The sequence below is a fragment of the Rhea americana genome, unplaced genomic scaffold, assembly GCF_003343005.1.
Source record: "Rhea americana isolate MKP2758 unplaced genomic scaffold, rheAme1 scaffold_130, whole genome shotgun sequence".
Classification (NCBI taxonomy): domain Eukaryota; kingdom Metazoa; phylum Chordata; class Aves; order Rheiformes; family Rheidae; genus Rhea; species Rhea americana.
The window spans coordinates 478808-491338 of NW_028185373.1; the positions used below are offsets into that span (position 1 = coordinate 478808).

General features: G+C 40.1%; 1 protein-coding gene across 5 annotated transcripts; it reads right to left on the reverse strand.

The window, feature by feature from the left end:
* Positions 1 to 8: 8 nt before the first annotated feature.
* SLC5A3 (solute carrier family 5 member 3) lies at positions 9 to 12035 on the reverse strand. Of its 5 annotated transcripts, XM_085297734.1 has the most exons (4): positions 10854 to 12035; positions 10101 to 10285; positions 9461 to 9660; positions 9 to 3029 (listed from the first exon to the last, which is right to left on the reverse strand). In XM_085297734.1, exon 4 carries the CDS (start codon positions 2725 to 2727, stop codon positions 586 to 588), a length of 2142 nt encoding a protein of 713 aa, XP_085153860.1. In that variant the 5' UTR covers positions 2728 to 3029; positions 9461 to 9660; positions 10101 to 10285; positions 10854 to 12035; the 3' UTR covers positions 9 to 585. The 5 variants fall into 5 exon arrangements, with proteins under 5 accessions (XP_085153860.1, XP_085153861.1, XP_085153859.1 ...); XM_085297735.1 differs by having other exon boundaries at positions 10132 to 12035; XM_085297733.1 differs by having other exon boundaries at positions 10101 to 12035.
* Positions 12036 to 12531: the final 496 nt, after the last annotated feature.

Genomic DNA, 12531 nt, shown 5'->3' on the forward strand with positions numbered 1-12531 from the left:
AAAAAAAAAAAAAAAAAAAAAAAAAAACTAAAAGCAGTGAGCAAAATTAATAAGTAGTAAGTTGACCAAGATAATACAGCTATGTAACAAAACACCTGTACAACGATGTGCATCACAGTCTTGAATTTAAAGTCTTCCGACACAGCTTCAGTTGTTCAGATTTTACACTTACGTAAATGATTACTTTTTATCTTTTCCTTAACGCTGATTGAGCTTTATAACTGACTGACCTCAAACACAGCCACCTGCCTGCCTTTGGTATATATGCTTACATATATGCATACATGGAAAAACGAAAGGTTAGTACCACAAATGGAGAGCGGGGGAAAAAACCTAAAGGGAAAAAAGAAAAAGAGACACCACACAATACATTCTGCCTTGAGCAGAGATAGCACTACATGTCTCAAATGGTCTATAAATTGGCTAAAGTTGATTTGACAATTATAGCGTAAACAATGCCTGGGTTGCGGTTATGTTATTTGGAAAGAAAAAAAAGAAAAAAAAAAGGAAAAAGAAAAGAAAACCTCCAGAGACCTGTATCAACTTCTGTATGTTTAGCCATACCCTTAAAAGTTCACTATTCACTCACAAAGAGAAATAGACAAACATGAATATTCCGAGCGAACAGACACAGACCAGTCCAGTATTTAGTAATAGTTTAACTTTTGGAGTCTCTTCCAGCATTTGTAAACAAACAGTCTCTTCCTCGATCTCCCGAATAACTCTCTTGTTCATGGTTTTACTTTTAAAGCCACAGAACCAATCTATGAATTTCAAGTGTCTCTCTCTATCATCAGTTTCTTCCTCGTGCTTTTTCTCACCCATCAAAGCCGCTTGTCCGTTCGAATAACAATCAACTGGTGTCTCGACTTCAGAGTGACTTACAGAAATCACCGGGTTGCTGTCATCTCTGCAAGTTACCAGAAGATTGATATCCTCAGGCTTAATATTTTTAAGATTTTCTTCAGATTTGCCATTTGGAATGATATGATTAGCGTTTTCATTGCATTTAAAGATGCTCTTTTCTTGTACTTTGTACAGCTCCCCCTTTACAGTATTCTCTTTTACGTTTCTGTTTTTCACAGCCCAAAAAGTGGTCGTTCGAACCTGCTCCTTTGTAGGCGGCGGTGTAAGGAGGCTCACTATAACCGTCACAATTCCAGTGATCCAGAACAGAGCGGTAGCAACATACATGTAATGGATATTTTTGATAAAGCTGGGCCTAGTATCCGGCTGGTTACACTCCGGAGCACGATAGATAAATGCCAGAACCAACCGTATCGCTCCCAGAGCGAATCCAGCCATTCCACCATAGAAYGCCCCCTGTTCATTGCAACGCTTCCAAAAGATACCCATAAGAAACAGAGCAGCCACCGGTGGAGTCAAATAGTCTGCCACCTCTTGAATATACAGGTACATCTGACCTCCTTGCATTTCTACTATTATGGGAACCCAGGCAATGCTTATAACTACCATGAAAGCCACAAAGACTCTTCCTACAATCATCAGTTCTCTAGACGTCGCACTCTTCCGAATGAGCTTGTAGACATCAAGCGTAAATATGGTGCTGGCACTGTTGAATATAGAGTCCAAGTCACTCATCAGTGCAGCAATCATCACGGCCATCATAAGTCCCCGCAGACCAACTGGTACAAGTTTCATCACCAAACGTGGGTAGGCAATGTTAGAGCATCCAGCTCTGCTTCCGCAGACTTGAAAACAGTGTTCTGGATTAATACAGGCGATATCATCTGCAAACAGTATTCGTGAAATCATCCCTGGGACAACTATAATAAACATTGGCAGTAACTTTAAGAAGCCTGCCATCAGAGTGGATCCTTTGGCATGAGCAATGTTTTTTGCTGCTAAAACTCTCTGCACTATGACTTGATCAGCACACCAGTACCAGACAGAAGCTGGAGTCTGTCCCAACAGAAATCCAGGCCAGGGAATATCTTCATCTGTTGGCTCACGCAACATTTTAAGAGCATCAGGCTTTGGGTTGACATTGCAGGAATTGGTATTGGAAATGTTGTAGGTTAACAAGATAGATGTAATATTTGGTGATGCTAACATGTACCTTTTTTTAACTTCTTCAAACCCACCAACCTCCGTAATACTTATGATCATAAGTGTGAGGGCACCAATAATCATAAGCAGAGCTTGAAGTGTGTCTGTGTAGATGACAGCCACAAGACCTCCAGTCACAGTCAACAGTGCAGTCATTCCAATAAGGAGGATAACTGACAAATAGAGGTTCCAACCTAGCGATTCTTGAATAAAAAGCGCCCCCGAATACAAGTCAACCGAAAGTTTGGTGAAGATATAAAGAATTAGAGACAATGCTGCAAAATATATTTGAATTCTATGCCCTCCAAAACGCTTGGACAAGTATTCAGGCATGGTGTATACTCCTGACCGGATGTAGACAGGGACGAAGACCCATCCTAAAAGCTGCAAAAGCATTAAGGCGTTGAATTCCCATGCACCTACTGCAAATCCACTTGCCGCTCCAGATCCTGCGAGCCCAATGAAATGTTCACTTCCAATATTGCTCACAAATAAAGATGCACCAATAGCTACCCAGGTCATAGAACGCCCTGCCAAGAAGTAGCCACTTACGGTGCTTCGATTGTATTTCCACATGGCAAAAAAACCTATGCACATTACAAGCACGAAGTACAGTGCCACAATGGCAATGTCTGCTGTTTCCAAAGAAGCCCTCATTTTTGTAAACAAAATGACTTCGCACAGCTGATGTCCAGTTCTCGCCCCCCAGCAAACGTCTTTTAAGCAACACGTGAACCAGTTAACATTTATCAACACTGCGGATCAAATTCTTTGTCCCTTGGTTTGCTGTCCTGATGCTGGTGGTTGTGGTACATTTACTTTCTCCGCTTCTCAAATGGAAATTTGGAACTTAGCACGCACTTTTAATCCACATTCCACAAGAGCATCAGCCTTAACTCAGTTGATGTAGGAGAAATTCTTAGTTGCAGCTAAGTTTAGTGAGGCCTACTGTACCAACCCTGCAAGGCAGCAAAGACAAAAGACAAAGATTGAATTAGAGGAGAATTTCATGAAGTAATGAGAAAAAATTTGAAGTCTAGTAAAACAATGACCGAACACCACAGACTTTTCCCCTTATATTTCCTGCTATATTTATGCAATCCGTAATATACATAATTAAATATTCATAAAGCTAAGWAGTAATGCCTTTTGTAAGTCAACTTTAATGTCGTATACAAGTATGTTAAAGGACGCAACAATTCTAGAGTATTAAGTGACCCATATTCCCCACAACAAGGCAATCAACAGAAATGCATTTTAGTATTCTTTATTGTTGGCTCTCGCAGGATTCAAGCCTATTTCACAAGCCACTAAAAATGCCTTCCTCATTCAAACAACTATAGAAAAAAAAATCACTAAGCAATGTAAACCCAGCTAGTCATTTCCTGGTTTGCTCAAGCACTGCACCCCACAAATCTTAATAGATTCTGATGTCACATGCATGCACTTGAGACACCAGCTGGCTGCTATGACCAAAAAAAAAAAATCAACATCAAGTCATAATGATGCCAAGAAACAATGAAAGTTTTTGACCAACTGGAGAATCAAGAATATACTGCAGGTTATAGACAAGTTTGCATCTGTCTGGGTTACAGATTATCACAAGGTTACATTTTACTCTGGAAGCTCTTCATAAGTATTCCACAATCTCAGCAAAGAGGCATTCATGCCAAATGACTAAAGCAAAGTTATTCCTGACATCTGGCTCTAGATTATTTCTGTCTGCACCTGCTGGGCTTCAAATTCTTCAGGAGCACTGTAGGGGTACCAGCAGGAAGAACCATAYGGATTTTCCCAGCAGTCAGCTGCTAGGATGCCAGGAAGCACTATTCCCAGCATCACCCACTCAGACCCAAGCAAGAAGAGGATCCCATGAAYGTCAAAAGGTTTGGAGGCAAAGCAGATCCTGTTGTTCTCCTGAACCCCTAAACTTTCCCAATTCTGCAAGCATTTCAGGAAGCATATGTGTTCATTTAAATAAGCAGGATTGAAGCGAGCTAAGTGAAGGGAAGGGGATCGTGAAGAGCTTCAGTGGCAGAGCAGGTAGCAATGGCAGGGGTACTGAAGAGCTGCGCAATGGCTCCTATCCCCTTTATTTCTGCCTTGAAAAATATCATTCATTGACACCCACACAAAACCATTTAATGAGCTTAGACAGTGCTGGGCACAAGATTTCTCTACTTTCTACATCACACAGGCACAGCAAGGGAAGAAACATCCAAAGCAAAGAACAAGTTTAGACTAAAGATCAGAATGCTAATCYTTGACTTTCAAGATTATTACAAAGGACTAAGGAACAGGGTTTGACTCCATTCCCCTTTCCCCACCTGTTGGCCAAAGTAATGTAAGCCTAAGAGTCACTGGTACCTGGTTCTGCCCATAAGATCTATTAGAAGTGCTACCAGCATCAGTTTTAGACATGTCCCTTCCATTCCATCTGCGGAAGCATGCCAGCACTGTGCTGGAGTGCATGTTTCCCTATTAATTCATCTGTCAGCAATATCTATATAACCTATATAGATCCTATATAACACACATCAGTATTTGGTGATTTCCTGTTTAGCATCCTTGTAAGGAGTTTATTTTGTTTAAGGAAGAAAAAAGTAAATAAAAAGATTACAGGTTCTCAGATGGCCCAAAATAAACTGGAGCTAAGGTTGAAAATGCATATGCATACGCTCCCTGCCTTACTTCACGCCTTGCTGAAGTTAGCAAAGGTGCTCATTGAGAATGCATGTTTCTCATTAAGGCAGACACATTTTTTAAAAAAGCTTACAGCAAACCACAACTTCAACCTTAAGGAGAAATGCACAATCATGTTATTTGTACAAGCTGGCTGTTTTTCAGTAGTAGTTCAGATCAGAAAAAGATAATAAGGGTTCCCCACCATCACCACAAACCCACATGAGAATGTAGATGTTCATTCTGCTGGAGTTACAGCCAATAATGACAGGCTACGGAGACATGGCACAAAATGGACTGATTACAGTAGTGTGCTAAATTTATCATGTTCATAAGCCTCAAACCACAGATGTATTTTAAATTCTTCCATAAAAGAATTCACATTTATCCCCACCCACAAAAGGGAGTAGAAGTTAAATGGTCTGTTCTATGGTTTGGTTTAATCCAACACAAAATTATAAACACTTAAGATTGTGTGACGCCATCAGCTACAAGTAATGCATTTTTCTTAGACGTAACTGCTTTTGTATAATATTTTTATAATATTGCAACTTTTATTATATTCCACTAAGAGCTGAAATGCAACTACATTCTAATGTTTATTCCAAAACCAAGTATTTTAAGGGAAGTGGAGGAAGAGATTTCACCGAGACACAGTGAAAAACAAAAAGAACTACTAAACAGAAAATTTAGAGTAATCAGTGAGCCCAAAAAAAAAGTAAAAATACCTGTATTCTCCCTTTCTTATTGTCCTCCTCTGTTACTGAAAAATTCTAGACTTGAACTTAAGTTAAATTCCAAACTTTTTCCCTCCAAGTTAATTAATGACCTTGCAAAACTATACTATAAAATAACCTACATAAATCAAAACAGTATTCTATGACATAATTTGATATAAGAGGTACCCAGGGCATAGTATGAACATTACAAGTACATTCAATCCCTCTGAAAAGCATGTAAGTAGAAGATGCGGCTGCCCATGAATAAAAATTGCACATTTCTCAATTAGGACACTTTGCCAAACAACTACAGGCTCATTTTAACCAAAATAAACAATACATGAGCAACTTGAGCATTTTCCACTGGAGGGTACAGCCAAACCATTTAAAATAAGCAGTTGTATGGAGTCTTGAACAATCACCTTTGTAATCAACATCCAAAATTTGCAGGGTTCAGCTTGCTTAAGTAAGAAGGTGGAAAGTTTTCAGTAGCCGCTATAAATTTGCTGCACTGACACTAAATTACTGTACTGAAGTGGCCTCTTGTACCAGTTTCTTATTAGACCTAATTCTAAAATAATCCTAGAACTTTTTCATTACTAAAATGAGATTYATCCCTCTGAACTTTCAGCAAGTTATGACCTCAAGTCTTAAGAAGGACTTCTGAGGTGCCCCATGTGAGTTTTAACCTCAAATTATTAGAACAGTGTACATTGCGGCACTGACAGGAAAAAAAAAAAGACAGAAAGACAGCACTGTTGCCAAGGACTGTGAATTTTTTCCCTAAAACTGTTTTCTGGCTGGATGGTATCAAAGACACAAGACAGTATTTTTCCCTCTTGTCTGAGGATAGAAGGCTACAACTATGGTGAAACAACATGTATGTCTCTCCACCAGACACCTTGTCCTTTCAGAAAAAAAAGAAAGTTTCAAGGAATTCCCTGAAGAGAGATCAGATAATGTGAAACAGATTCAGGGTGGGATTTTTAGGAGGCATTTGTATGATTTTTTTTAAGGGGAAACCTTCTCCACAGTCTTTTCTAATAGGATGAACCTTTAAATATGCCAGAATCAAACTCCTCTAGCTGCAAAACACTTAGGATGCTGCTTAAGATCTGAATTCTACTTAGCCTAGTTCTTTCTTGCAAATGGGAAGTTTCCCAGTTTACTTCTCTTTTCTCTTACCATTCAGAGTTGTAAGGAATACAACCATCCTTGAACCATCCTTGTTCAATAGCTCATTAACAGTGGAAGAGCRGCCTCCCTCAGCAACATCTAAGGGTTAATATGATGATGCAGGTAGTAACATCTATCACACATAGTTGCACTCACTGCCAACAAATTGAGTATATGCTTCACTTTGTTCATAGGTTAGTGGGTGGTTTTGAGGTCCTTTCTTAGAAACAAGACTTCTCTCTGCTCCCACCTTCTTCATACAGGGGTACGTTAACTCGTACTAATAGCATGATCTATCGAACAAATCACTTGCATGACAAACAGTCAGACTGCCCAGTTCAGTATCTTCTATACAGAAGATGTTAACTATCTCTCTCTCCCAGAAAATAAAGCAATAAAGATCCCAGTACCTCAAGCAGGACTGTACAACATTCAACCCCACAAGYAAGCTGTCTGGCCTGCTCACACTCTAGGCTACTTCCTACAGATACACGAATGAGTTCTTGCCTGTCTATTGCTCCACAATAACCAYGCGTATACGCCTTGCTCCACAATAAACACAAGGTTATTTGAGGTCCCTACCTCCCAGGAAAAATAAGCTGCATTTCACTGACTGCAGCATGCTAGTATAGGAAAACATGAATACGCAAACATTCTTCACAGAACAACTGATACACATCAGCTTATTCCTATGTAGTATGTGACCTTGTGAAAGCGGGGGCCTCCCCTTGCAGGCTGCTAAGCAGAACCCTGAACATTCAGCAACAGCTTCAGGATTTGCTCTTTTAAGAGAGGAACTGGGGCAGATGGGCCAGGGTGGACTCTTACTCAAGGAGAATAAGGTACATATAGCAAGAAGCAGTAAAGCTCAGAGGCATAAGTTCAGCTGTAGCATAGAATAAACAAAAAAGGTCTCAACAGGCTGGAGCAAAAGAGTACCACATTTAGGAGCTACCTGAATCAGCAGTGACTTCACTAACCCGCTGGCCACAGAACAGCACAGATCCACACATGCTCTGCTGCCCCAAAGTGGTGCTGCTTTAACACTTCCACTAGCCTTGGAGAACAAAGGTACCACAGAGACACTCTAAACCATCATTACCCTAGAAGTCTAATTATAGATGCACGTTGCAAAGTTCAAGTTAGTGAGCAGGTCTAATGTTATTATGAGAATGTGACACTTTTTGGTCTGGAGTTCCAGGAATCTCTCCAGTACTGTTCTTCATTTTACAGCACCATCAGAATAAACAGTTTGCTCCATAATATGTTCTTCTCAGTTCTTTTCCTAAAGGACTGCTCAAGAAGGCTTTAGGGAGAGAAGTAACTTCACAGTACACAGTTCAGCAGGAGAAACAACCACAGAAAGCTACACTACATTCTGTCTGTTAGAAGTGTAAAGTTACTGTGGAGTATTACAGCAGCAGCAGCAACTGCAGTAACGTAAGGCCAAGCGAAGCTGAAGGACAATGTGTCTACCAGTGTTAGTACAGTGCTTCAAATCAGTTTTCTGCCACATTTCTTCCTCTCACCCCAAATGTATACGCCTATCCGAGGCAGAGGCCAAGTTAAATATTTTATTTAAGAGAATCAGCAGAAGGAAAATGTAGTTTTATTGTAGTGGTCATGCTACACTCTGAACCGAACAGAAGCTGCTAAAAAAATCACAAAGCAAGAGGAAGATGGCTTATTTTCTGAAGACTACATTGCTAGCAGTGCCTCAGCAAGCCACTTCATGCCCAGTGCCTCTGGCTTTCGCATTCAGTTGGCTTCTTTCCCTGCAAGTCCCCAGCACTGTCAGGAATAGCAGAATATTTGCTTCCACAGTTCCCGCTAAACCCTTGAACATATAGGAGGAGGGCAAAAGGAACTGAAGAAAGAAGGTAGAAAAGCRTCTTGTTACTTACTAAGAGATACCTGAAATAAAGCCCATGTGCTTCCCACCTACCTGCACTTACTGTAGTCTGTTGATCAGGTCTTGAATTTGAGCTGATAGAGTATTCCTTTGTAAGCTAAACTGATTACTAGTTCAAAGAAAACGTGTAGGTAAGTATTTCCTTTTCCCCTTGCCAAGCCAAAAAAAATTACTTATGTCTACACTGGTGATAAATACCACCTAAATTCTCAAAGAGAGTAGAAAGTACCACTGCTCAGCACCACTGAGGAACTAGGACACTTTCCTCTGGCAAACAGGTCTTCATAGTAACTCAAGCAGATGATGACCAGAGACTCAGCTGCCCAGGAACACTATAAACAACTCTTCCCTCAGCAAGAAAACCTGGCTTTTTTGTGAATAGACAGATAGATAATCTTGGCAAATCTGCAGATTGAGTTTTTACTTCTATGAAGCAACTGAAAGTAACAGAGGAAGGAGAGGGGGTACAGAGAAGTCATATTGTTTATGGTAATTAAATAAAAAGGACAGCAGGGCATACAGGAAGCTAGTAAGGCATTTTAATAGGTGGGAAGGAAGGAGAGGCTGTCTCCTCCAGGTCATGGCAAAAGGTTTGGAAAGATGTCAACTGACATATACTGGCAGCTGCAGACAAACACTGAGCCTGGACACTCAAATTCCTTTTCAGAGACCACAAGGCCCAGATGCATGAACTTTTTTACTGCTACTGGCAAGTAGTATTTACCTGTGGAAAAGTTAGCTTAATGAAGCACTTAGTCACTAAGAGCAACAGCAAGAAAATGAGTAAAGGAAGCACAAACATGTAATACTTTATTTCTTTAGAGGATTTGGGACCATGYAACTAAGATTCTGGGTGCAGAGGACAGATGCCATCACCATCAGCAGAACACAAAGTACCAACCTATCTATCAAAGTGGACTGTGTTCTTAGGGGATCTGAAGAGCAACCTCTTATAGGAAGAMTCTGTCAGCCTCCTTCAGATGGTCCTCCTGGTCCCAGGAAGTTCACACACTCATTCTTCCTTCTGCAGATGCCACAAGCTTATGCAAGAGCTTTCCAGAATCCACTAGGTTTTTTCATGGCCACAGATAAGCCCTGAATCTGTAAGTCAGAGGTAGGTGTTTTACAAACTATTCATATCCCTAGTGTTAGGAGTGGTGTGGAATTTGGGGGGTATTTTTTGTTGTTTTTCTTTTGTTTTTTTAAAGTAAATGTCCATGATTTGAATATTCCTTTCCTACTGTAAATGCTAGAAGCAAGTTTTACAATGAGAATGTTATCCTGTACTTGTTTTTTTCCCCTGAAGGACACTCAAGAGTGAAACTCATGCAATTCTTTGACGCAGCAACATGGATTTGAGAAATATTCATAGYGCTAAAGCAAGCAAGCTTTCAAGAGTCTCAAGTTTTGATAGTTAAAGCTGAAACTTAAAAAATTACTTAAGTTGGAGTAACAAGCAGAAGTATCTATGTTTCAGCTTAACCAAAAGTAAAGGAAAGGAAAGTAGCTAGCATTTCTAAGGAATTGCGTAAGATATGAACCTTGATCTAGTTGGTGGTTATCACTGTTTACCAGTAACTGATGCAACTTGCATACTCTTAGCCTGGCAAAGAAAAATGTGTTGGTCCACTCCATTTGAACAGGATTTTGGCTAGCAGAGCACAGACTTCAAAAGCTATCTGAGGATGAAGAAAGGAGCAGTGGAAGTTGCAGCTTCCATGTGTAACTGGGAAGAACAACAAAGGAGAAAATCCTTTCCAAAAATTTCTAGGAGGAGGAAAAAAAATGTAATACACACTCTCACACTCATTAAGTTTATTCAGGACTTCAAGTTACCATCACTTTTGTGGTAGCCCACTATCCTTCAAAGAATGTAAAGCCTCACAGGTTTTATTGATTGGTGAGACAAAAGCTTCAGGACATATATAATCCTAGAATCTGAGTCAAAGGCCCTCCAAGCTTTAGTCTGTTAGGTGCTCTTTCAATATTTCAAATGTTTCTTGAGGATTTTAAGAAACCAAAATGAGGCTTAAATAAAGTTATCAACATGCTTATGAAACATCTAGTGCTACTCTAATCAAACTTCACAGCTAACTAAGTTAGAAGCTACCACAGATGCATTTTTGTTAGTTTCAAGCACACTGACTGCACTGAACACAGCATCCTCATCCACCTCAGTACATAATTGTTTTTAATTATTATTCCTTAGATGTTTGCATAGCTGAAGCACAAGGACTGGCTTGCAAGTTGACAACTCAGGACTAAAAATGGTATTGAGAACAGTAGTTACTTACAWAGTTACTCGAATTTGTATTTCTTGGGCACACAACCCTTCTCCTATAGCATCTGCTGTCCAATGCTTATTTTCTTCCCTCTTCCCCACTACGTGGGCTGTGTTTCTTAGCACATCATTTCCAGCATCAGTATTTGAACTAGTCTTTCCACAGTACAGATCCTTAACTTGCACTAATTCTTGCCTTGCTTTTTGTATTTTCACTTCCCATCTTTCCCATCCCCTTTCTACGTAACTTACAGTATTTTGCTCATCTGCTTTGTTTGATTTTCCTCCCCCTTTTGCTTTCTTACTGGCTCTCCTACAGAATGGCTACACACCAGAGATCTTCCTGTTGGCTCCACTGGGCAGGAAGCTTTCAAGACAACAATCTGCTCTGGGGGTGTCCCCCACTGCCACAGCTAGGCACTGCACAGGCAGGTACAAGCAACTGTTATCGGACAACTGCTTCCACATAAGCAGCTCTTACATTGCTGCAGATTCATAGTGGAAGAGGTCTGAGCAGCTGTGGCTCAAACAATTTGCAGTCTGCACTGGCTGAGTCTGACAAAAAGCAAGGCAAGTGACTTGATCAACAACCACAGAAGTAAATTTTCAGTGGAAGCTGCCAGTGTTATAGCTCTGAAACAAGGGAATTGGAGAAATCTGCTCCTGAAAGAAGATGCAAGAAAGCAAGAACTTCTGTAGTTACAAAATCTGATGTGTATTCTGTACTAGAAAAAAGCAAGCATACACATGCATTCATACTTAACTTAAAAGGATTATTCTAGGTGTTAAAGACATTTTACAATCAGTGACTCTTGACAGATTTTACAACAGTGGAGAGCAATGAAGTGGTTTGTTCAATACAACAGAGGTTCTCCTTGCTTCTATTTCAAAAGTTAAATGGTAGAATATACTCTCATGCTGAAGTAAACAAGCATCTCCCTGATCATCTACATGATGTGTCAATATGTATACAAGCACAGCAGACAAATGAGGACACACAGCCAACACAAAACAGCACACTGCTAAACAGATGCAAAGGGGCAAAGGGGAGAAGTCTTATCTTAAAGGTTAAGTCGCATTTCTGCCCACTGAAGAGTTGCTAGCCAAATCCCACTGAAGTCATCCAGCATGGATGCAAGGGCCTGCCCACAGCCCCGCTTCTGTGAGAGTCCCTCAGTGCCCAGGCTTGCGGCTCTAAAGCTTAGGGAACAAGAGTTGCAGAGTTAACTAGTGCATCCCATTACATACATTTGATCAAGCACATTGCCTAATATACTAAAAAAGTCTGTCTAAACCAAGAAACTTTTGTACAAAATGAGTACTAAGCTGACAGCAAGAATAAGACAGTCAACTTTGCCAAACTCATCTAACAWCTATCTGCTATAAAAAGGTTTGGACCTTTTTCATAGAAGAGAATAATCCTCTACCTCCCCCATACCCAAACCAGGAACATATCCCACACTTGGCAGAAATTTAGAAGAGGCTATTCTCAGATCTTAAGATAAAATATGACAAACTTCAGCCAAGAATGTATTATTCCCAAATGCTATCTGTATCATGCTTCAAAATACAATTATTCTTATTGAAAAGCTTAAGGCAGAAAATAAAACGTTGACTCCTACAAGAAAGTCTACTGCAGACCTCATCATGTTCTGATCTCATTTTTAGTTCCAATTCTTCAGCCTTATTTC